General features: G+C 41.1%; 3 protein-coding genes across 3 annotated transcripts; all 3 read left to right on the top strand.

Moving 5' to 3' along the window:
- The first annotated feature begins 729 nt into the window (after positions 1–729).
- Positions 730–3,918, top strand: LOC146253490 (small ubiquitin-related modifier 2). Its single transcript, XM_084677243.1, has 4 exons — positions 730–855; positions 2,043–2,174; positions 3,069–3,140; positions 3,321–3,918. Exons 1-4 carry the CDS (start codon positions 835–837, stop codon positions 3,381–3,383), a joined length of 288 nt encoding a protein of 95 aa, XP_084533369.1. The 5' UTR covers positions 730–834; the 3' UTR covers positions 3,384–3,918.
- A 348-nt stretch (positions 3,919–4,266) lies between these two features.
- jpt1b (Jupiter microtubule associated homolog 1b) lies at positions 4,267–10,793 on the top strand. The gene is made up of 5 exons (XM_084678493.1): positions 4,267–4,462; positions 6,560–6,702; positions 9,002–9,126; positions 9,333–9,360; positions 10,278–10,793. The coding sequence occupies exons 1-5, from the start codon at positions 4,407–4,409 to the stop codon at positions 10,421–10,423; spliced, it is 498 nt and encodes a 165-aa protein (XP_084534619.1). The 5' UTR covers positions 4,267–4,406; the 3' UTR covers positions 10,424–10,793.
- A 6,404-nt stretch (positions 10,794–17,197) lies between these two features.
- LOC146253488 (uncharacterized) lies at positions 17,198–20,075 on the top strand. Its single transcript, XM_084678458.1, has 4 exons — positions 17,198–17,290; positions 17,454–17,810; positions 18,455–18,567; positions 19,091–20,075. Exons 1-4 carry the CDS (start codon positions 17,230–17,232, stop codon positions 19,175–19,177), a joined length of 618 nt encoding a protein of 205 aa, XP_084534584.1. The 5' UTR covers positions 17,198–17,229; the 3' UTR covers positions 19,178–20,075.
- Positions 20,076–21,262: the final 1,187 nt, after the last annotated feature.

Below are 21,262 nucleotides of genomic sequence, written 5' to 3'. Positions count from 1 at the left end.
ATTAACCTCTTCAAAGGGTATCCTATGCTAAACGTTCAGTAACGGCTATTTTACTTATATTTACATTTAGTCATTTAGCAGATGCTCTTATCCAGAGCGACTTACAGAAAGAACAGGGACAATTCCCCGACACAAGTAGGGTGAAGGCCTTGCCCAAAGACACAACATCATTTGGCACGGCCAGGAATCGAACCAGCAACCTTCTGATTTGGTTCCTTAAGCGGAGTGGCCGCCATCCGACTCCCTCCTATGTACTATAATAAGTAATAATTAATAACAATTCTTGATAATGAAATGAACTTCATTTACATGGATCATTAAGAGAGCTTCAAGTTTTGGGGTGTCTGGGGTGCTGTAATGGATTGTGGATAATTGGTTGCAAATGTTGAGATCCATGACATGAAAACAAGATGGCTGCAGAAGATCTGTTCTTTTCTATGTGACAATGCCTCCTCTCTCAATGTTCTTAGAAAATGTTTTGATTCAAACACATTTGTATTTTCACCCAAATACATAATTAAACCAATAACCTACTACACTGTGTATTTTTTATGTGCACACTAGAAAAAAGCTAACAAAACAAAAGGGAATGTTGTAAATGCGCGTGCACGTGTCACCGATTGCTACTTTAACGCGCACAATGACACTCCCGCTAATGCCAAGACTGAGCACGTTTCCTCGTGACTGATCCTAAACCAATAAAAAGAAAGCTGATGGAATGCGCGTGGATACGTGATCGCGCACGCAGGGTCAATATTTTATACGAGAACGAGTACGTGCGCGCTCACGTCCATTCTTTGTGTGGCGGCGTAGAGAAGCGCAAATAGAGTAACCATGGCTGACGAAAAACCCAAGGTGAGTTCCCTGGAAATGTGTATACATTTTTTTTGCAATGTCACATAGATAAGTTAAATAGACTATAGAAAAAAAACTGGATACTTTAAAAGTCCTGATCTTATCTTATTCAAGTTATTGCTAGATAAAAACTGCAACTACTTCATTGGATACACCGGAAGACATGTGAACGCGCTTTCATGGGCGCGTAGATTGCTCCTTGATTCCCAGCCAACCAGCTGCGATGGAAAGCAGGATAGAATGATATAGTAAAATCTCTTCGGAATCCTATTTTGTTTGCATACTTTGGCGTATGAATTAGATTCCTAACTTCTGATTAAAAAGATGTTTTAAATATCAGCGCTCTAACTTATCAATTGTTGTTTACTATAACTCGACCCATTGATTGCCACTAGCTTAGCTTCCTATGGGTTCTATTCCCAGTGTTAATTTAGTAAAACAATGTTTTGAAGAACATTAGGCAAACAAATAAAAAACTACAATGGCTGGTTAAAACTACTTAACCAAATACGTTCACTACAACGTCTTAAAAACCTACCACTGGACCTAGCAAGTTTTCTTTGAGGTTCCAATCGAGTTCATGCACCATCAACAGAAATCGCGAGTTTTGCAATCTTGTCATCGGGTAGTACAACTATTAGGGTAGTCAGACGTCCCATTACTGTAGCCAAGTAGCCTATTTAAGACTAAGATTAACCCAAAATTGAATACAAATGAACACCCATGCTACCCAGTTAGTGTCTGATTAAAGTAGTTGATCAAGAGCTTTTTGGATTTGAGAAATACAATGAAGGTTGTGTATCTCCATTCCATTGAGCAAAAATACTGCCACATGACATATTTGCTATGGTGCCTACTATTGATGTTGTATTCCAAATCTTATACACGTTGAAACATGCTTAACCTGTGTTTATTCATTAATAAATGAATTATTCAACTACTTGATATTGGTATATTGTGGTGGTTTGCATATTGAAAAACGATTAATGTTTGTGCAGAAATAATCCTGTGTGGTATTAGCTAAGGATTTACTTCAAAAGGTGTTAAGTTATGTCTCACTTACTGAAGTATGTATTGAAAGCAAACATGACAGAACAAATGTTAATATTAAATTAACATTAGGCCATATATAGTTTAGTTCAGCTCGGGCCTTTTATTAATAAGACCTTTGTGTACTTCTGTTTCAGGAAGGAGTAAAGACTGAAAACAACGACCATATAAACTTAAAGGTGGCAGGACAAGATGGCTCGGTGGTGCAGTTCAAGATCAAAAGGCACACGCCGCTCAGTAAACTAATGAAGGCATACTGTGAGAGACAGGTGAGTATGGCAGGTGCCCTTTGCATCAGAATCAGACAGGGTTTTAATTGCCATGAAAGTTTGCCCAGACAAGAAATTTACTTTGGCAGAAAGGTGCACACATTAAACATATAGGAATCTTAAAAACCTAAATATATGGACTAACTATACTAAGGTACATAGTCAAGCAGTACTAAGGGGATTTAGAATTAAAATAAAATATACAATAAAATGTAAAGGAGACATAATTTACGATATAAAAATACAAAAAGAAAAATGCATCTACACATTCTTATACATAGTATATAGATAATAATACTATATTAGTTATAGTTATATTAGTGCTTCATATTGGGTCATTGCCACACTGTGAAATGGAATTACAGATCTAACCTGTTTTATTATAACACATCTGTAAGAACTGTGTTTTTGACGTACAGTGACCTCATTGGCATGAAACATATTTTTGTCCTCTCTATGTTAACAGTCTTGCATGTATTCCTCCATGTCCACTGCATACTTAAAACTGTTCTGTAAGGCACTGATATAGGATTCTTTGTTTCCTTGCTGCTTACACCAGCAAGTGTATGTGATCCGCATGTGGTAAGAGTATAAAGAGTTGCTTGAGCTGTTTCAGCGATGTGCTAGTCCTCCCTCATCCAAGCCTGCTTGTGCCTAATCTCATTGTTGAACATTTCCATAAAATGGATCTAATGTCTCACATAGCCACTGAGGCCTTGGAATGAGAGCTTTACTCACTTTCAATAGGAAGTTTTTTCTTCCCTCCCAATGCTGCTGTTTCCTTTTTTTGTTGAAATGAGTATGAACATAGGTATGATGCAGGGGATGATGGAAAGACTGCCGTCTTTGGACGGCAATTATGGTACATTTACATTTGTGATTCTATGTTCACAGGGATTGACAATGCGGCAAATCAGGTTCAGGTTTGATGGACAGCCTATTAACGAGACGGACACACCTGCACAGGTAAGCTTTGAAACTATTGGTAGTCTGATCTGTCTATTTTGAAAGAATGCATACTGTATTTTTTTAAGGTAAAGTGTATTATAATGCCAGGTTGTTTTTTACAGTGGGTTTGGTTTGAATATTTATAGGCATTTACCAGTTTTTGGCTTTACATTAAATTACATACTTTTTTCCTGACAGTTGGAAATGGAAGATGAAGACACAATTGATGTCTTCCAACAACAGACAGGAGGCTTCAACTAAGTACCCCACAGATTCCAACAAAGTTCTACCCTTATTTACCATTCTTCCACAGCCTACTTCTACCCAAACCGCTTCTTTGAGACTTGTGTTATTGCCATCCCAGAATTAATGCCATGCAGAAGGAGTTGTCATTGTCACAGTTATATATAACTGCTGTTGTATAGTGTTTTCATTCTTACTTTTGTTTTAATCCTGTTTTGTACATAAACATCCCCATCAGAGTTACCGTTCAATAAGTTCAGACCATAATGAGGCAAATGTTGCAGGACCTAAAAAGTGGTTACTGGTTAGCATTCAGAGATCATATGTAGACTGGCTGATCCAACTTTATTTTCTGTCTTCTGCTTCGGAAAATTGGTTTTATATCTTTTTTATATAGTAGTGGTTGTGTAGAATAAACTTTGTCTCAATCATAATTTGACAAGGCCATACTTGGAATAAGGAAACCCTGAAGAGATGTTTCAGTTCAACTTAACATCTGTACTGTCTGACAAATGTCCTGTTTAAATAAAGTTATTCTCTCTTTTTAACCAAACTAATTTCATTTTGACTGCATGTCAGAGCATTCTACAAGAAAATGCAGTATAACCTGATCAACATCTGAATCCCAACGCATGTGGCTACTTTTTATGACAGGTAGTCATGTCTGTATTTTATCCGTATCTAAAGCAATTTGATAAAAGAAGTGCACTCGGTTTCTTGCTTTATGCCAGCACATCCCACTGTGTGGGTGGAATAACGTTGACATTGAGCGGCGGCTCATGCTACCAATCACAGAGAGGCTCTTTGAGATACTGTCCAACCAGAGCGACTGGAACTGTTGTGGGCTGTTACTTTGTGGTAAGGCATAACTTGTCCGAACGCCCTTTTCGCTTGTCTCGTGCGTACTTGAAGTGGAGTCGGGTGGTGTCTGCGTCCTGATTTTTGGCATCTCTGCTATTAGGATTTGGCAAGATACACATTTTGTATTTGTACTTTCATCAATTCGATTGCAACGCAAAGGCAGTGAATAAGACCCTCAAGATGACGACGACTACAACATTTCAAGGAATGGAGCCCGGGGCTAAAAACAGTTCCAGGTAGTCATGAATCAGAAAAATCTTCATGGACAAACAAAAGAAATGGGGTTCAAGCAAGCCTGCTAACCACCAGCAACACCACCCATGTTAGCCAGTCAGCTAGCTAATATACTGTAATCTAGTTAACTAGAGCTAACCGTCTTATGTCCGGGCTGTCGATTTTTGGGGAGGATTTAACTAAACTCGTAGGAAACGTTATCTGGCTCATTAATCTGACGCTGTGAACCCTTTTCCTAGCCTGTGTTACTGTATCTCGCAAAGTATGCTACACATGTCTAGCTTAAGTTTGTTAGCTAATTTGGCAGTTGCTACACTTTCTGGATACTGTAGCTACTTAGTCTACAGCAACTGTCTTTGCAAACGATAGCCAGCGACATCGATGATAGTGTAGCTGGCTAGCTCCAGTACAAAATCTAGGATAGATTGTGCTTCCTTTGTCCCTTTTGGTTTTATAGTTAACAATGCGGATATCATTGTCACGGAATATTATTTGTTTTTAGTTCAGTCCAATAGCCTACCACTATACTTAAAGAATAGCGGTGTGTTCACCGAAGTACCTATGATCTAGCTAACACAAATTTTGAACTTCAAAGTCTGCCAAAGCACTGCATTTTCTCTTCCGACAGTATGATGCAGCTCATTGCATCTCAGTCTCTGTTGCCACACAGTCAAAGGGAAGTGTCGACAATTGTGTCAAATAACTACTGTTACATAGCTGGGTATTTATTTTAGACTACATTTCTCACCAAGTTAACCATCCGTACTCCAATTAAGTACTAAAATATCGAATCGTCTTTCATCAACTGTCGGCTTGCCGCCAATGCAGGTCATTGGGTGTGGGCTCAGCTAAGCGCCTGCAAATCTTTACAGTTGACTTTATCTTTGCCGTACCAAAGCTTCTAGCCTTGCTGCCTCCGACCATTGCATAGTCTCTCAGTGACATCCCATTTTGGCAAGTTTACAACGAAGGCATTCAAAATAGTAAAAGATGTTGTCCTTTTACAGTATGCTTTGCTGTTAGCAACCAGTATTTCCAATCTTCAATGTAGCGCTAGTACTATTCTTGCTGTTTTAACGGGTGTGCCGGGTTGTGCCGGAGATTTGGATTTATTTATTAATCGGGCCTTTAATTAAAATATTCCCCTTTTCATGCTAGGGTGGGGTCTCTATAAAGCTTTTTCTCTTCGCAGCCTGTGTGGAAAGCATGAGCTCATCTTAACTGGACAGGAGGTGAAGCCTGGTTTAGGCATTATGATTAGCTAACCTAGCGTGGGGGACGTTCACTGCCAAACGCAAATCCAATTTCTAGTCTTGTCACCGTTTCCCCAGTATTTCGGGACGTTTTTGCCCGTGCTTTCAGCGAAGTTTTTTTTTTATACTGGGTCCAGTTTGCCTCTTGGACAGCTGCTCAGTGTCAGCTGGTGGATTCATCCGCTGTGTTTCTGAAAAAAGGCGATGCCGCGGGAGGGGTCGAGGAATGGCTCTGCAAACACATCAATTTCTGTCGTCCACCCGACTGTCCTTAGGACACTAAAGGGATTTGGGGAAATGTTTTCCTTCTCATTATCTTGTCTTGTTTGTTCAGTCAGAGGACGACCGAATGTTGTTTGAAAGTAGGGTTTGCCATCCCTTGCTTTGGATAGCCTATTCACAGTTGCCAAGCTAAATTCACGTTTAGTTACCGTGGTTGTGACTTATAGGCCGTATATAGGCTGAATAAAGGCTGCACATCTAATGTTGGAAATGAAAATGTAGCCTAGACTGGAATGAAAATGATCTTGGTCACTGCAATGGAATCTGGCTGGGCTCAGAGGCGGAGACTAGTCAGCTGTAGGGGAGAGATTGTAAGCATCTGACAGCCGGTGCTCAGGGAGGGGAGAATCTGTGGGTAGAGTACTAGGAGAGCAATGAGGTGTCATCCATGAGCCACTTGAATTATTGTATTGATTTCTTCCATGCAGCTGATCACAAGTGTTACATGACTCTTTTGTATTTAGATTGACCTGGGGGGGGGGGGGGGGGGGGTGGTGAGGAAGAAAGGGGAGTGTGTATGTTTGTTTGGCTGTCAGAGAACATTAACCCTCTGTCATCTCACAGGGTACTGCGGCCGCCGGGCGGAGCATCCAACATATCTTTTGGCACAGATGATGACAAAACGCCTGTTCGCAAAAACAAAATGGCGTCCAACATCTTCGCAGAACCTGATGACCCCCACGCCCATCGGAGGAACAACCCACCTGGTAGCCAACATTACTTCTCACAGAAGCTAGTTCAGTTTTCTCACTGGACTTACAAAACCTGTATTCAAATCCTCGACCTTTCCAGTATTTGTTTGACCCCGCCAACGCTTCTCTGTTCATTAAAGAGAATTGTTCCTCATTATCAACCTAATACCTAAATTAAATCTTTAGTGTTGCTTATTTACAATACTTAAATAAACTTTCATTTCTTTTGGGATGCAAGGATGCAGGTTGTCTTGCCATGTTCCTGTTTTGTAGGTCATAATACTCTGTGTAATTAAAATCTGAATGAGTTCTGAGGCACTTATTTATGACCGGCTATGAGCCGAAAGCTTTGTATACCAAACAGACCATGGGTGAGAACTAGACCTGCCTTCCATGTTTTTACATTATCCAATTTGTACCAATCATTTTCCTAAATGTAGTCTAAACTGGGAGCTAAATGGTCTGGACAAGTCAGCTGACTATTCATAACTATATTTTGTGGAACCCAACCATTCATGCATATAGACCCATATAGTCAGATTCCTAGTCTAATTAAATCCAGATTGAGTTGACAATTCAGTGTAAACCTTGTTTTGTCAGCCTGGAGTTTGGTGTTCCCTATCATTCTGGAGAAGGGGGTATTCACCTTGACTTTTAACCTCTGAGACACAGCTGCTAGCATTGTGTCAGACTCTGTTTTCCGGCTTTGCTTCTGTTGTCTCAGGGTCAGTTCAAGTTCAGTTGCCGCAATGTCCACTTCATTTTTATTTGGCCAGATAGTCCTGAGTGGTTGGTCTGTGTTGGCTTTAAAGCTGGCTTGTCGGTCTGATGAAATGCACCATTTTTAACCAGAACTTGAATAACTTGTTTATTGTCAAGTCGGTTTTTAAAAAGCAACGGCCCAGTTTGTATTGTGCTGTATTTTTTGCAGTGAACAAAGCAAGGCCACTAACTAAGGTTCAGAATCCCAAGGCTCCTCGGACGATATTTTTCTCAACACCAGTAATTATATACGTGGTTGTGGGGTGGTTATGTCACTCCAACCACCTCCATTCTGAGACCAGGACAAGCACTTTCCTATGTATCGACTTGAGATATTAGAAATGACCCATCCAATTCTGCTTACACTATGCTCGGGCTGAAACATAAGCATAGATTTGTTTAGATTTTCCATTAGCCTTATTTGTCTGGTGGGTTCAGTCAGCTAGCTGCCCGGCCCCACTGTGTTTGCCCCTAGATGATATTACTGTGGCTTTGTTCACAGCCTCTCCAGAGCCACTCTGCAATCAGAGCGGAGATTCACTACTGTAGCCAGGGACTGCTGCCCTCTGATCTTGTTGATCTGTTAACCCCAGTAGTGGGACACGTCTCACTTTCCCTTTTGTCTGGACTGTATGTAGTGCTTGTTGAATGTTATTATCACAGTCAATCTAGGCTAAATGACACTTGAGGCAAATCTATTGTGCAGTCTTCACTGGCAAACATTCACTGGCAAACATTCAGTGCCTCGATAGTCTGGTTAATTAAAGCAGAATCTGGATAGAAGAGTCCTTGTTGAGTCATAGTGCTACTTAATGCTGATTCATGCAACTTGATTAGAAAGTAGCAATGTAGTGACCTAAATGGTTTCCTCTGTGTTTTTTTGTCTGTGTGTGGGGTTGGGCTGTGTGACTGTTGGTATACTGATTGTCTGGACAACATCCACATTTAGTATTTTTCTTCTGGGCCTGTTCTGGCGTCTGAACTATCATTCCAGGCAATCGGATTTGGTGCTGCAAACATGGTTTTCAGCCTTTTTCTCATGTCAGTTTGGCAAATGCTCTCTGGCGAGTTTGAGCTCTGTGAAATCTGAGCGGATGAATCCAGTGAGCGTGAATCAGCTCCAGTCGCTCAGGCTTACTCTTGAAAATTGACTGTATGGTAGTGGAGAAAATGTCTGCCTGCTTTCTTGCTCTCCCCTCTGGATGTGAATTTTCAGCTGATATGTTTTGGCTTTCACAAAGTGTTGACATGAAACAAATGGTAGCTGACTGCTTGACAGGAAGCCTGAGGATCAGTGTTTCAGAACTTGCTAGCACTACCACTCCCTGAAAAAGCTAAACAAAATACTAAACTGGGGGTGGTGGAGGAGAGCGGCCTATGCTGCATGTCTTCCCCCCTCTCTCTCCCTGCCTTTCCTGTTACACTTAACTTAAAACTGTCCAAGAAAGCATAAAAAATGCCCCCCAAAAAATATATTTAAAAAATGTATATGCAAAAAAACTGGGGGTAGTGTGTTTTGTGAGCTGTCGTTGTCTGGGTCATCTCTCTGCAGGTGGGCAGCCCACTGGGATCCTGTGTGGGGAGCCCTCGGCCCCCCTGAGACGCTGCCCGCAGCCCCTCCTCTTCCCCAAAAACGACGGCCTAGAGCAGACCTCGATCTGCAACTCTGCTGCTAAGGTAGTGATAACGCGATGAGTAACGGGCAGTATGTCACACGACTGTGACTGTTGCATGTCGGATGTAATTAGAAGCACACTTACTGGCAGTAAGTCTTAATGGGTTCTCTTGTCTAGCCATGGATGGTTTTTAGTTCAGTTGTGTGCCCCATACTGAGCGCCCAACTGGCCACATGTGACTAACTAGCCGCCCTATTGCTCTTCCAGGTTGAAGTGCATGAACAGGCTAATGATGGTAAGTACAGTGTCCTGAACTCCCCGCAACTTATTTGATTCAAACTGTTCAATTCAAACCGAGTAATATTAGTGTTTGGACCCTTATAACTGTATAGGTTTGATAGAAGCATCTGCACTCCACCTCCCTCTATCTGTCTCTTGGTTTCCTGTCTGGAGTAAACAACTGGGCATGACACACATTAGCCAAGTAGCGTCCACAGTGAACGGTCTCATAGACTGTGGCAGCCCAGATAATCCACTCTTCCTGCCTTTCCCCCAAAAAATAAAAGAAGAATGTAGGTCATATCCCTCCCACTGTCTACAGTGCATTCAAACGCTATACATCATTGTCCAGGTCTGTGTGTTTGCTGTGTTTTAAGCCACTCCTTGCGGCCATAATGAATGATCAAAAATGTACTTTGATGTGTGTACCTTGTCATGACAGCGCTACGGCCTTTACTCAGCCACCTGTTCCATGACAGCACTCATAGGAAGAACTGTTTAATTCCCAGAACGATTTGTTCTGGATCCAAGTGCATGTTTTAACCCAGCACACTGTTTAGGTCATGAAGGGTTTGAAAATGACATTGAAAATGAATTTTATACTGTATTTTGGAACAGCTTCACATGTTTAGATTAGGGAAGCCTAACTTGAGGTTCTTGCTGCAAGACTCTACAACCATGTCAAACACTGAGATCTTTTGACAACCTAGTCCTTAGTACTGATTCCATTACGGAGAACGGCTGCTTCCATTAAGGGCTGTGAAGCACAGTTGATCACTTGCTGGGGCCGAGAAATGTGTTCAAGTCCACTTCATTTTACCAACGCTTTAAACAATTGAGATAAGAAACCCAGGCCACGGGTGAGGGAATTCATTTGAACCAACCGAATCCTGTGGTGACAGTTGCTTTGTCTGGTCGACCTGTGTGTAACAGAATGTCCTGAGGACGGTGAAGCTGACCAGGAGCAGAGGGAGGAGCCATCACTGCCCTCCGCTCCCTCGGGAGCCAGCCCTGCTGCCTCCTCCGCTGCTGGGCGAAGAAACCCCCCTGGTGGCAAGTCCAGTCTGATCCTGGGCTGAGACCACTCCTCTGAACCTTTTTTCTTTTCTTTTTTTTTTTTTTTTAAGAATTACCCCCACTTTCCTTGAAAATTCCCCCACACCCCAGTGTCTATGTTCCACCGCCTCCACACTCGTCTTCTCCTTCTCTCCCATCACCCCAAACTTCAAGCCTTTTGTTTTTACCCCTTTTCTATATAAAAAAAAAAACTGTTGACAAAAGCACTTTATGTATCTCTCCTCCCTTTCTGCCCATCCTGTAGTGCATCGCGCCTGCTGGAAAAGGCATGACGTTTAGCTTGTCTCATTCTCCCCTGTTGTAAATGAAAAAGTAATAATAAAAAAAAGAATTGACGCGTGGATTTCTAAATACAATAAAGATTGATATGAATTGGATTTGTTTTTTCTTCTCCACATCCACCACATTCCGTCCACATGGTGGAGCTGCACACCGAAGTTTCCCAAAAATGGTAGGCAAGAAAATATTTTGCCCAATGTTGTAGTTGTCTACTACAAAGGTGTAGTTGACTGCATTTCCCACCATAATATCAGATCAACTAGTTCTCAAAAATATTTTATAACTGGGTTATACTTGTAGTCCCCTAGTCTCCACCCAATTGCACCACCTCCAAACTTTTTTTTTTTAAGGAATGAAAGTCTGTTATGGGCATTTTGTTTGAACTAATTACTAAACATGATTATAGGCTATTCATTGGAGTGTGGACGCGTGTAATCTGGGAGTTAAGTGATTGGTTAAAACCTACTGTGTGCAGTAGTTTTGAGTGATAGACTTAAGAATCGTTTCACCAGGCTACCTGACATTTATAATTTCATTGGTGTACTATATTATGAGTTCATGGAGGAGATACCACAGCATAGCTTTCAAGTGTCCACTTGGCACTTGACTGACGCCTGATGCTGTGTTGGATCAAGTTCTTGTGAACGTCCCAAGTTTTGAACTCCTACTGGCCTCTAGGCCTCATCATACAAGTAATCTTGGAGTAAAAAAGAAGCATATACATGTTTTAGGCTTATGCTAAACTCACAATGGATCCCGACCTGTAAATGTAGACTCGTTGAATGGTTATTGTTACTGTTACTGTTATTTAATTTCTGCTGTTTAATTTGTGTTTTGTTCATTTTTGTATGCCATTTTAATCTATGATAGATTTGTATCCATATTTATCTAATCTGACTATCTCAGATAGACCCCGGACCACTCCAAACTTTACCATTTTCATTGTTAACCAAGTGCTGTGTTTCAAGTGTGTTCTGCAACAGGACAAGGACTTAAGTAGTAGGAATATGCTAACCAAGGGCATGTCTGCATGCCAAAAGACAATGACAAAGACAAAGTGATCCTTTGATCAAATACCCATGGCCCACAAGTAATCCTCCGAGCAAACAGCCATAATCAATAGAATCTTAATGCTGACCTGTCTGCAATCAAGTTCCTCTCTCCTATGGGTGCAGGTTCACCCATCACACAATGAACACTGCAGCTTTCACTTTGTGTCCAGAGGGAGGATTGTAAAATGTAATGTAAGGCTGGTTGTCACCCTGCCCCCACCTCTCATGTGCTAAAGTCTGGAATTGGTGGATGGAGTCTCTGCTTGATGGGTCTCACACCTCATTGTGTAACTTAGTGTCACATTGCTAGTCATATGTTGATAAGTAAGGGTCAAGATGTGGTCTGATTGGTCGTTCTTGTTCTTCTACTCCTTCTCCTTCCTCACCTCTTGCTTTCTCTCTGGTTTACAATAATCATGGTAGTGTAGGTAAAAGTTAACCTCCATTTTGTAAAATGTTTGACTTGTAATTGATTTCATTCTTTAACAATTTTATTAAATGTATATTTCATTTAACATTACTCTTGACCATTCTTGCTCTGTTTAACCCTTAGTCAAATAACTGCAATTTCCATTGGTATTGATATTATTTGGTTAACGTTACGTAATACACTGTTCAGTTTCCCCTCTTCCTTCAAATATAGGGGAATTCGTTTTGGTTGTTTGGACAATTTTAACCCCTTGTGTAACCTTCAAAAATAAAGTGAGTCATTTTCTTTTAACGGTCGCGCTGTCTCAGACCCCCACCCACAGTGCGAAGGTGAGAAGAAAATGCTTCACTTTATTTTTGTGTTAGGTAAAGTTGTCGCAACACGACGATGGGTCACAATGACCCGAAGGTTCACAATGACCAGAAGGCAGCACAAGGGTTAAACCCCCTACAAAATCCCTCCTTTAATCTTGAGTTTAAATCCTTTCTGAGTCTTTAAACCATTCCCCATTTCTAAATGACTTGCAGACTTGACTGCTGCCCCCAGTAGGGCTCCTCTCTGAGGATGGCCATAGCATGGGGAGACTAGAGCCTTGGAATGAATGGATACAGCTAAATCTTGACGCCATTAGTGTTGAGGTATTTCATAGATGGTTCCTCATTGATTGTTAATTCCAAGAACATTCGGGCGGAGCTGCAGGAGACCTATGCCCAGTATAAGTCACCGCCACCATGAAATCACACAGTCTTCACACTACTACTTTACAGCCAGGGCAGTCTTTTTAAGACCAGGAACGACTCCCACACTGACATTGCACCTTGGTTCTGTCTCTCTATCTGAAGGGGGAACGTGTATCGCAGTTCTCTGCCATGGATGTCAAGACAGTGTCCCAGTGGGTTATCAATGGAGTGCAGGTGCAAGTATAACCATACACGCCAAGACGAATGTGTTTGTATTGTCAAAGAAGTGTGTTGTAACTTCCTGCCTTGAAGATAGACGCCAGTTATGTGCAGGTATGTGCGGTTTGTGGTCAAGGGGTGTCTGGCCTGTGAGGCGGCTGGTTCTCAAACTGTTTCAGAGCAAGAGGTCTAGACGTGAGGACTAACTCTCACGTTCTCACTCTTTTTGTGTTTGTGATGAGAGAAGGATGGCAAGGATAGCTTCCCTAAGCAACATAATGTACTTTCTTCACCCTAGTTAAAAGCCAGATGTTTTCATTAAACACTTTGCATTTCCCTCCATTTTAGAATAGTCTTAATTTTAATTTGCTTTCTTTCTCAGTTCTCCAAACCTTAACACACATCATATTATAATACGTTCAATGTAAGAAAAAAATCATTTGTCATATCCCTGTTCTATGTATTAGCCCTACTATTTACAAACTTGGCCAAAATAATACTAGAGACTTTTGTTGAACCTGTAATGTCTTGTTTAAATATTTCCCTGGGTTTTTAGTTGTCTTGTTTAAATATTTCCCTGGGTTTTTAGTTGAGCCATCTGTTACCCAGGAGAAGAAGACGTAGGTACAGTAGTGGTATTTGCCTGTGGCATGTAAGCAAGGGTTGAAATGTTGTGTCATACCCCATGACACAATGTAAACCATTTAATTATACTTAGCTTCATGTTAGTGAGCAAGACATGACTGATAATCCTCACAACTCTGGTTTATTTCACGTCATCGTTTAGTTTAAAGGGTAGAGGTGCCGGTAGTTCTGTTGTGATGTGCTGTTCCATTTGAAAATGCAGCGTAACGTCAGACTAGTGCTGTGTAACAGTGGTGGTCTGGCTATGTTGCTGCCCCCCTTAAGTTAAGGACAGAGGATACTGTCGTTCCAGAGCCCGACACCAACACCAGGAAATGTCAGACGTTAACAGGCAGACTGCTTCCTTAGAACCTGAGAATGTTATCAGCACCGCTGTCAGGCGCCTTGCAGGCAGCTGTTCAATCTGCTTGTATCACACCATGGCAACTGTAAAGGGCAGGATTGCTCAGAAGAAACAATGAATCAGAAAGGGTTTTATTCGCCATGAAAGTTTGCACAGACAAGGAATTTACTTTGTCAGGAAGGTGCATACTAAACATATAGGAATCCGAAAACTTAAATATGTGCTCTAACTATACTAAAGCTACAAGTCTACCTAATCTTAATAAAAAATAAAATATAAAGTAGCCAAATAATTTACAATATAAAAATACAAATAGTCCAAGAGATACAGTACAAAAGTTACAAAAAGTGTAATATAGTGCAATTGCAATGTGTCAAGGTGTCATTGTGCAGATTCAGAATTAAGTAAGTTCAAGCTCTTGGCCTTGTTGAAGTCGCCATCAGCGGCTGGGAAGAAACAGTTTTTGTGGCGTGTGGTATTGGACCTGGTGGAGGGGAGCGGGTGAAACAGAGTGTCCAGGGTGGGAGGAGTCGGCCCCAATCTTCCTCGCACGCATCAGGATCCTCGAGGTGTGCAGGTCCTCGAGGGTAGGCAAATTGCAGCCAATCACCTTCTCAGCAGTACGAATGATACGTTGCAGTCTGCTCTTGTCCTTGGCAGTGGCAGCAGCGTACCAGATGATGATGATGAAGGTGAGGATGGACTCAATGATGGCTGTGCAGAAGTGCACCATCATTGTCTTTGGCAGGTTGAATTTCTTTAGCTGCCACAGGAAGTACATCCTCTGTTGTGCTTTCTTGATGAGGGAGCTGATGTTCAGTTCCCACTTGAGGTCCTGGGAGAGGATGGTGCCCAGGAAAAGGAAGGACTCCACAGTGTTGACTGGGGAGTCGCACAGGGTGATGGGGTTGAGTGGGGCTTTGTTCTTTCTAAAATCCCTAGGCTGTCAGCTTCCCACCTATAGTCAGATTCATCCCCACCAGAGATGAGCCCAATGAGGGTGGTGTCATCTGCAAACTTCAGAAGTTTGACGGACGGATGACTGAAGGTGCAGCTGTTGGTGTACAGGGAGAAGAGCAGAGGGGAAAGGACGCAGCCCTGAGGAGATCTGGTGCTGTTGAACCGGGAGTCAGAGACTTGTGATCCCAGCTTAATGCACTGCTTCCTGTCAGACAGGAAGTCTGTGATCCACCTGCAGGTGGAGTCGGGCACGTTCAGCTGGGAGAGCTTGTCCTGTAGCAGGGCAGGGGTGATGGTGTTGAAGACAGCTGAAGTCCACAAATAGTATCCTGGCGTGGGATGCTGGGGAGTCCAGGGCTCTGTTCGAAAACTCTTAAAATGCGTCCTTCCTCCCTTCCTTTTAAGACAGCGAGGTCTGTTCGAAATGTCTTAAATCTTCTCTTCCTGTCTAATAAGATACCTTGAAATACGTCACATAACGGTCATTTTTTAAGAGAGCATATGAGCTGCCTTGCTGTCTTAATGGCGGCACGTATTACCCATAACTCTGTGCGCTGGGTTACCGTGAGCAACAAGTTAAACAGAATCCTTTGACCGCCATTGCTTTAAGTTTTTACAATTCATATTTCAGCTAAACAGTACTTGTAAATAAGCATCTGAATAAAAATGTATCGAGAAGTGGGCAGTGTAGTTGCTGAAAATGTTCTTATTTTATTGATGACACTCCTAATTTGTAAATTTGCTCCGACTTTTCGATAACGTACAGTAGCTAGTATCGCCGTGCAGTGCAGACACTAGCTAGTTGCTGCGTTTTATCATAATCCTATCAAATGAGTGAAATACAAACACAAATGTTATGAGCTATTGAGCCTATATCTAACACAAGTTTAAATACAGCTTAACTTGACTTAGTGTGACGATAAACTCAATGCAATTGACTGCCGTCTGACAAAGCGCGCTAGTGCGAGCACATAAGTACACGCAGCGCGATGACGTACATCCTGTCCTAATAGGCTGTTCGAAAACAACGGTTTTTAAGATACCTTACCCCGAAGAGAGCTGTCTCGTTAGACACCTGTCTAGTAAGACATCAAGGATTAAGACAGCTGTCTAAGTTTTCGAACAGAGCCACAGGTGCTGAACAGATCTTGTTGGACCCACACAAATCCAAAACTGGGGTAGATGTCCATTGTCCTTCTGATAATTCATTTATTTTCATTCAGTGTTTCTGTCATGTTGTTCAAAGTTTTGGGGGGAAAATAACACATTTTCTTCAAAGTGTTTAGTATTAGGTAACAATAGAGTATTAGGTTGTTAATGCATTGGTTAAGACACGGTTAAGACATTCTAGGTCACCCAGTGAAGACAGTGGCTTTGGCTGTCTAAAAATACATGGTCAACTGTTAGTTGAATTTTTGTCTTTTGTATTGAACGATCAGGTGACATTTTTTTCATTCAATATTTGTGTGTAGGAATCTTTTAATGATTTGACACATTTATTTAAATAAGCACATTTGATTTGAGTCTGATGTATTGACATTTAGAAATTATATTTTGTATTCATATAGTCTGCAAATCTTATGTAGGTTCAAAACTGGTTTAAGCATGGACAGGCCTCTCTGTGTTTCCTCTCCTGCACACTGGCATGGTTGTCACTAGATGTCATTGTCTCTTAGCCTTGAGACCTGAACTCCTGAGCATGCTGTCAGGCGTTAGATTTGTCAGCAATAAAATGAGGTTGTGATGATACTGTGGTGATTTATTACCGTAACCACATTTTACACTATGGAAACATTTAGTTGATGACATGAATAAGGCCTATTATGTTATGAAATGTGACTAACATCTTACATGAATATCATTCATATTTGAACATTGTTGTGAAGGTACAGTCGTTTGGATGTGAACGTTTCCACATGTATCGCCAATTTAACCCATTTTACGGAACAGAAATAATAGTTTGTCTAAAAAAACACCTCCACCTGTGACGATGTGTGATAGTACAGAAATGGGCTCTGAAGGAAATTCCCTGTACATCTTTTTATAATGTGAAACCAAAGTAGTGCCTTAGACACGGGGAGGTCCATGGTCTCTTTATGCTTTTACACGCCTCCTCGTTGAATCTGGAAGTGAATGCAGAACCATGACATTTCCTGTTGATTGAAGAGTTTAGAAGTAAAAAGCTGTATCTCATGTCAGCATGTCTTGTGCTTTTGCCTGGCTCATCCTTGCTCTCTCTCAGACAGCCCTGGCTGGGAAAGGTCGGTACAACATATATTATCAGTCAGATCCTACTCCTGTGATTGTTGTTTCTAAGTAATGATTTTAAATGCTGGGGGACAATACTAAATACAGATGTAGAGAAATATATTTTGAAGAAGGATCTGTGTGTGTGCTTAAATTGTATTTCTCTGTCTCCTAAAGGGGAGACCAGACTAGTGCGCCTAAAGGCAGGTGAATCTTTCACCATCAGCTGCAACCCCAGTGAAAAGCCGCAAGATTCCCTAATCCTGCGTGCTCGTCTGGATAAAAATGAGACACAAGTGTTAAACCTTGATCTGAACAAAACGACACTCACCACAATACCGGTACTCGCACACAGACTGAAATACACTGAGAATGGAGACAAGTTGTTGATCACCATTTCAAACCTGACGGTAGAGGATACTAAAATCTACTGGTGTGAGTACAGCTGTTTTGATCCAAAAGCTGGAAAGGTTCTCACGACAGACAGTGGGGAGTCTGTTCTGCTGGTGGTGGACAGTACGTGTCCTGCTGCAGGTATGTTTTGTTACTTTATTGTCAACGTCCATCTCTCTGAGTTAGTACTATTGCAAAAACACTTCTTAGGGTGATATGGAATCCCTCTTGGTTATGCTTCTATGTGTAAAATGTATGTAATCTGGAATAATTTTTTATGGCGCCCTACAGGTGTCTGAACCAGTCAAAGTATGTGCACGAAGCATGTGTATCTGTATATAGTACTAAGAGTAGTTTTATTTGGATCGAATTGTTTGTGAGAAAGCAAAGAATATGGTCACAGGCTGAATGGGGGTCAATGACCCTGCAATGACGGGTGACCATTTGAGACCATTTGGTCACCTTCTGGGGTTTATGACTTCCTGACTTGGATAGAGAAAGAACGGTCAGAGCAAACAAACCCCAGTTTAAAGTTGATCCAACATTGCCACTAAACTGGTGGCCTAACCATGTCCTTTTTATTTGGCCACTGCACGACATTGAAACATAGGTTAGTGTCTGACACAGGCCTGGGATTTACGTGTCTAAAGGCCCACATCGGTTCAACATTTTCAATTCATGTTTTCAAGCTTTTAAACAAAAGAATGAATAGTGATGGGGAGAAACGTGTTTTGGAGTCAGCTGGTGACAGTTCTTTGGTGTGTCTTGGTTTGCCACAACTACAGAACAATGGGATGGCACTGCGGCTTCATCTTTAAGCACGTATTTGCTCTTTGGGTTGGCCTCAATCTTCTGCACACTGCTCTTAATTGGTCTCATCGTCTGTATCTGCCCCAAGGTAAGAAGTGTGTGTGTGTGCACGCATGTGGTAAGTGCCGGCTCAGCAGTCCACAATCTGCCAGAAGTGATCAGTGTTGTCGCGTTTGTTAGTGTGACTAATCCTCATGGCCTAATCTAACTTTTGTCAAGCCATTACTACATTGTGGTTTTGAGTGACACAATACCATTGGTGTCGGAAGAACTTTAAAGTGAAGCATTCATGCAAAGTCAGCCATCTCAGATTCCATCTCGACTTACTCATCCAATAAGTGATAGGAAAGTCTTCATCAAAACAGGAATGAATGCATTAGTTCAGACCTAATTGATAGATTCTCAACGAAGCAAACAGCAGTGAAACCTTTGAAGACATATATTTTATTTTATTTTAATAATTATTTTATTATTTATTTATGACATTAACCATCCCCTAGTGTACGATTATTGATATATCTTTGTAATATGTTTTTTTGAAGATATGTAATACTTTTTCAGTTAGGATATGTTATGACAGACGCAAAAACAAACATCTTCTGTTTTCCCAGAATAAGGCCAGACGGGCCAAGAAGAGAGTGTCCCAAACTAGGACCAACGATGTCTATGAGGACATGCGGGCCACAATCAGACGTTAAAGATCATACTGGAGACACCTCAACGTCAGCCAAAACCTTCAGTTGCCTGGCGCAACACAATGGTTTAGCATTAACTATCAAAATCTTCCTCAAAAGTATGTTCTCATTTACTGGAGTCATCTAGGGCCGTGGTTTTCAACTGTGGTGGTACACATGCCCCCTTCTAGGGGTACGTGGAGGAATTTCAGAAATATTTAAATACCTTGATATCATTGAAAATGTGATTTAAAATAAGTTTTGCCTTTCCTATAATATTTTTGTTTCAAAACAAAAATAAATGTTGGCACACGCTACTACCTGACTGGTCCCAGGTAGTGGTGCATCCACGATAGTTACTGCGTGAACTGTGTGTAGTAACTGTGTCAGTACTCTGCTACAATAGGGTAGGCTTAAGCTACTGTCGGTCATAATGGTGGTACTTGGAGAGTCAAATATTTTCTGAGGTGGTACGGGGTGTAAAAAGCCACTACTGATCTAGGGTAATGGAGCATAGATGTGTCTGCAAATAGGGAAGCACGTAAATGGAATTTAATTATCTGTATATGGCTTTTGTTCTGACACAGTGTATCTTTTCTCTGACTGTATATCTTGAATTTGTATTGACTGTGTTGCTATTTTCTCATAAACCATTATATGTTTGTTTCTATATATTAAAAAAATTCTTACCAAACTTCGTTTTTGGTCTGCCATCAAGTCTTGTACATCAGTAACAAAAGTACACAGCACAAGCACAGGAGACACTAGGTTAAAAAGCACTTATCTCCATGTAAAAGCTGTCACAGTACACTGCTGCCATGCAGATGGCACAGGGTTGGGCTTCATTTAAGTCAACTCAGGCTTACTCAAAATGTCAAAATGCAAGTGGAGTGAATCTATAGCTTATTAACATGAGCTTTTTACTTGTTTTTTTGTTCCCTTTCACCGTTTCATTAATAAATAATAATTACAGTTTTACCTTTGTGATGGTTGTGGTTGTCAGTTTTATGTTGGGTTTCCATGTTGTGTGCCAGGTTAGGTTACAGTAGACTACTGTATTATCAATGGACTCATAAATAGGCTGTAAAGATGAATTAATATCTTTATAATGAAGAGAAGTTCCTACAATCTCTACATACTTTGTATTATCAAGACCAGCAGACCATTGTCAATTACATAGATCAAACATTATTTTAAATGTATTGAGCTTTGTTTCACACTGGTCAACCTGTTGTTGACTTAAAACCTACAGCAAGTGTTGGTGTCGGTATAAAAAACTAATAAAAATGTTAACTAGTCTGTTACTTTAGATCAAATATGAAGGTTTGTTTGACTTGTTTTTAGAGTGTGCTTTGATGCACCATCTGCCTGATTGATATCCTGAGTTAACAAACTGACACAGCAAGCTAACCCAGTTCAAAAGCAGTGCTCAAATGCTGAAGAAAAGTTTGAGTCAAGAACCAAGGTACTGTCAACATGTTTTGAGCGGAGGCGACTGTTCTGATGTACTTGCAAGGGCATGTGGTAAGAGTGGTCAGAGCTGTGAATTTGTCTGTGGACTTTTGAGTTTGCAGTGGGTTGCAAAGCATTGCTCGCTCATTGTTGGCAGAAGGTTTACACAAAGAGAAAAGATGCAGATTGGTGTGTTCTGGTGTGTGTGCGTTTTTGTGCATGTGTGTAGGTTGAAGTGTCAAATGAGACTTCCTGTACTCACAAGTTGACTGAGTCATAAGCGACAGGTTAAAAGTTTGCTTTGCAGACCCCTTGAGTGGAAATGAGACTATGTTATTGTTTCCACAACTGAAATGAGACATGTTTACCAAACAGCATGCTGCAGACAGCAGTCAACTTGCTGGTCCAACTGCTAGTCACTTCACAGTTCTGTAGTCAATTTTTATATTGAACATCTACACTATCAGAAAAATGGGTAACACAACAGGTTCCATAGAAATGTTCAATAATTATATAAAACCCAGTACACTACATTAGGCTACAATATGCAATTTCTCTTACATGGCTTTGATTACACTTTATTTGAAAGTGAGAGCTAAAGCTATTTAAGTCACTCTGCAGTTTAGAATACATACAAGGTTTTACTCATTTGTCCCA

This window comes from Hypomesus nipponensis, chromosome 17 (assembly GCF_054491055.1).
Source record: "Hypomesus nipponensis isolate SF chromosome 17, ASM5449105v1, whole genome shotgun sequence".
NCBI classification, from domain to species: Eukaryota; Metazoa; Chordata; class Actinopteri; order Osmeriformes; family Osmeridae; genus Hypomesus; species Hypomesus nipponensis.
The sequence above is the reverse complement of the archived record's forward strand: the minus strand, read 5'-3'. Positions and strand labels throughout refer to the sequence as shown.